Source organism: Apaloderma vittatum, unplaced genomic scaffold (genome assembly GCF_000703405.1).
Source record: "Apaloderma vittatum isolate BGI_N311 unplaced genomic scaffold, ASM70340v1 scaffold12594, whole genome shotgun sequence".
Taxonomy (NCBI): domain Eukaryota; kingdom Metazoa; phylum Chordata; class Aves; order Trogoniformes; family Trogonidae; genus Apaloderma; species Apaloderma vittatum.
Window position 1 is genome coordinate 46,369 of NW_009714382.1, and position 3,975 is coordinate 50,343.

General features: G+C 47.5%; 1 protein-coding gene across 1 annotated transcript in view; it reads right to left on the reverse strand.

The window, feature by feature from the left end:
- The window catches only part of LOC104273415 (muscleblind-like protein 3), a gene marked incomplete at its 3' end in the record, with an annotated part of 47,646 nt that extends 44,534 nt beyond the window's left edge, over positions 1-3,112 (reverse strand). The window contains exon 1 of the mRNA XM_009868752.1: positions 2,924-3,112. Within this exon, the coding sequence (XP_009867054.1) occupies positions 2,924-3,097 (174 nt within the window). The remainder of the gene's footprint in view (positions 1-2,923) is intronic.
- Between the last annotated feature and the right edge of the window lie 863 nt (positions 3,113-3,975).

Below are 3,975 nucleotides of genomic sequence, written 5' to 3' on the forward strand. Positions count from 1 at the left end.
GCTGCAACAAAGGCGAACTGCTATATGAAATTGAGGAAAAAGAAAAGGGAGATGCCGTAAGCATATAGATGCTGTGCATGACCTGACCAGTGAGGTGAAACCATTGTGTGCTAGGTTATCAGAAGTTCCTGTATGAAGGCATTGTTCAGGCTTAAGAGGTCTGTGAGAAAGAAAACAAGCAACAGCACTACACAATGGATGCAGATAAGCAACCTCTGAACAAAGCCCTGGGTGACTGCAAGACAACGGGGAAAACTTATTAGCTGCAAGCATCCCATATCCTGTCTCCAATAAAGCAACACAGATGTTCTGCTAATGCAGGGTGTGAAAAGATGAAAAGAGCACTAAGCAGCTATCGAGCCTCCGCAGGAGAGAGGGTCAGTGTTCAACATCTGTCTGAGGGAAACAGCGGCTGAGCGCAGAAACAGCGGCTGAGTGCAGAGATGTCTGCAGGATGGGCATAAAAAGCCTCTTTTTAACAGGACTGAGAACCTAACAGCCATCAATTTTGTCACCAATAGGGGAGCCCACCGTTATGACCAGGAGCCCCTCAGCACCATTGCAGACAGGGCTTTGCAAGCCCAGCTCCAGTCCAAGCACAGAGAGACCTGGGGAGCTGGAGAGTTTATTCCCCGCGGCGGTTATCTCCAACGGGAAGCCGCGTGGTGTGTACGTACACACACGCGCACAGGCTGCAGCACCTCTGCATGGCACAGGAGGACCGGGGGCTCTGCCCAGTGAGGGCTACTGGAGCCACTGGTCGGCAGGAAGGAAGTGCTCCGAGACCCACTTCTTGTCTGGGAAGCGGGGTGCAGAAACAGCCCCACTATCAACCCCTGGCCAAGTGCTCTGCACAGCGTGACCTCCCCTCCCCACGTACTTCCCAAAGGCAGAGCTGTCAGCTCCCCACAAGGCTTTCCAAAGCCTGGAAAACCTGGCAAATCCATTCCCCGGAAAATTCAGGCCACTTAACTAGCACATACTGGGCATCTGCTACCACGTCAGGAGGAAACTGCAACAAGAATATTATTTAACAGCCAGCTACAGAAGAAACATGCTGAGCTGTGGAAGATCATACCCTACTCCTCTGGCATTTTTTTTCTTTCTTTCTCACTGTGATGCTCCTCATCCACTCCCCACTGCTGAAGCAGAAGCGTTCTCTCGTGCCAGTGGGTGGGATTTGAACCCCAGCTACCCAGAGACGTGGTCCCACACGCCTCAGACCCAGCTGCGCAGAGCAGGGCCGGTGCAGGGAGCCTGGGCGTGCTGCAGAGATCATGGCCAACAGCACACGTGGGGACACGTCACCCACCGGGTGACACTGGACCCGGGCACAGCTCCCAGCGGCTGTGCAAGGAGCACCTCCCCAGGACGCTGCAAACATCAGGCAAGTTCTGCAAGGGGCACGGTACTGCCCTACGCAGCATGACAGCACTCTTTTCAGTTCACAAATAAATGCTGCAAAATGTAAACATATTAATCTCTTCATTGGAAGTATGTGCACTGCCACTGGCTACAATCCAAAAGTTTCAAGGACAGAAAGAATGTGACTTTTTTTCCCTTTGATAAAAATATTTTTGTCTCTCGCTGTCAGCAAACCAGTACTGTAAATGAACATTTGAAAGTCACTGTATAACTAAGAGTCATTGCATATAATCAGATTAAAAGGAGCAAAACCAAATGCAAACAGGAAGCTTGAGCTTCTTGGTAAGAGGGAACAGAAGTGAAAATTTGAAGCAGCCACGAACAGCGATAAAATGGGTAAACCTGTGCTAGACCAGATCCAGCCCTGGTCTGAGCCTGTGCATATGTAATTCAATCAGTTCTGTTACTCATTATGTTCATAAAAATAAACTTAAATCTTTTCAAACAACTGAAGTTCAAGGGAAAACTTAAGCTTCTAAAATTTAGCAGATTCCTTCCCAAAACACAAACAGGTTAATTACACTGATCAAAACACTAAACACAATGTCAAGAATTTTCAAAAGCAGTTACCCATATTGTCTCAGGGTTTTTACCATCCTAATTAAAATAACTTTGAGGAGCCACATTTTTAGGAAAATGAAACAAACAGAAAACTCAACATCCCTTTCCTGAGAACCACGGTGATGCCACCCTGAAAAGACAAGCCCACTTTGCCCCCTGTGAACCCCCTGTCCTGACTCAGATCCCAGGTATTTTGTAAATTTCAAAGGCCACCCCGGCCAGTGACAAGAACAACGAAGAGCCATTTGTTGCCTGCAAAATCAACTCTTTGAAGACGAGCACTAGCAAACAGGCTCAGCTCTAACTCAGACAGGCCTAGCAGAGCCATCGAGTTTGCATGCCCCTTGCAGAAAGCATTTTCCCAACATCCATTTTTCTGGGAAGCTGCTCTCCAAATATTTTAGATGTTCCTCATCTACAGGACAGCATTAGAGTGCATCTGCAACTCTGTCTCCAGGAAACACATAAGGCTGATTCATTATCTTAAAACGCTGCTTTCATTTCTGCTCATTAAAAGCACATTTCAGATCCCTGCACCGAAGGCGCAGTCGATGTGCTCTGGACACATTAAAGCGCCGAGTTCCCTACTGCTCGCATTTCGGTTTCATTCCCTGCCCACAACGTGCATTCTCCATTTCGAGGACAGCTGTATCAGACCCGAGCTACCACCAGAAAACGCTCTGGCTAAAATCCTCGGTGTCCCTGCGATGCCTGGCGCTCCAGGCGGCTGCACCTGACGTCAGCCTCAGCCTGCATCTCGGGAGCCACATCCCGCATCTCGGGAGCCACATCCCGTGCCGGCAGCATCCTCCCTGCAGAGCCAGAGCGCGGAACAGCCGCTGTGCACAGCCCACACCCCGGCCCAGCACAGCGAGCCGCTCCCAAGGGAAGGAAAAGCAAGTGAGCTCAGGTAATGCACGCGTTAGACAGTCCTCACCTTTAGGGAGTCAAAGCAGGCAATAACTCGACCATTTTCCACATGGCAACTCCGTGACGGGTGGGCGAACTTGCACTCTGCATCAGACCGAGAACAAGTACCTCTCTGAAACTCTCGACACACTTCTAACGTCAGCCATTTTGTGTCACGGACCAGGGAGACGTTTACAGCCATATTAAAAAACAAAAATTAAAACGCAAGCAATTGCACCCTTCTTCAGGGCAGTATTTACTGCTGATCTTATTTTTTTCTTCTTTTTTTTTTAAAAAAAGGGTAAAAAAGTGAATTCAAGTGAAACGTGAAGAAATAACTAACTTGTTGCTTTGGTAGAACTCCTATTCATCAGCACTTAGGTTTTCATTTAAGTCAGATCGTGTTTATTTAAACAAGAATTAAACATAAAGCCAATCATAAAATAGAAATCTTATCAGAACAACTGAAAATCAAATTAGAGGCCAGCTCCTAAAAGTGCAATTGTAGAAGTTAAAATATAAGTGTTGTATTTTGTGCCACTGCCGGAGTTACTCGCAGATAACTGGCAGACTTTCCAAAGAATCCTGTGCTCTCCAGTTAATGGTTTCAATTAGTCTTGCAAAAAGCATATGCTGCTGGCAGCACTTCAGTTTGTGGAATGGTCTCGGTCCTTGGGGAGAAAACTTCGGGGGCTTTTGTTGGTTTTTTTCCTTCTATTTCTTGCTTCTAAAAATTACGGTTCGGGAGCATCAAAATGAGCAAAAGGACGTCTCGATTTTTTTTTTCCTCTTTCTTTTCTGTTAAATATTTGCTACATACTCGGGGGAAGGAAAAAAAATAAAATGGTTAAGCAAACTGCGTGTAAATGGGGAGCAAAAAAAAAAAAAAAAAAAAAGGTGCAGGCCGGAGGAGCTGCCGTCAGGGCCCGAACCGCAAGCAGCGCCGGAGTACAACGAGAGGGGGCGAAGGGCAGAGAGAGGCAGCCCTAGACAGAAATCCAAGCAGCGGTGGCTTCAGGAAAGGCACTTTTCAGCAACCTGCAGGAAAAAGAGAAATAGAATCAGCCAGGAGCCGGCGGA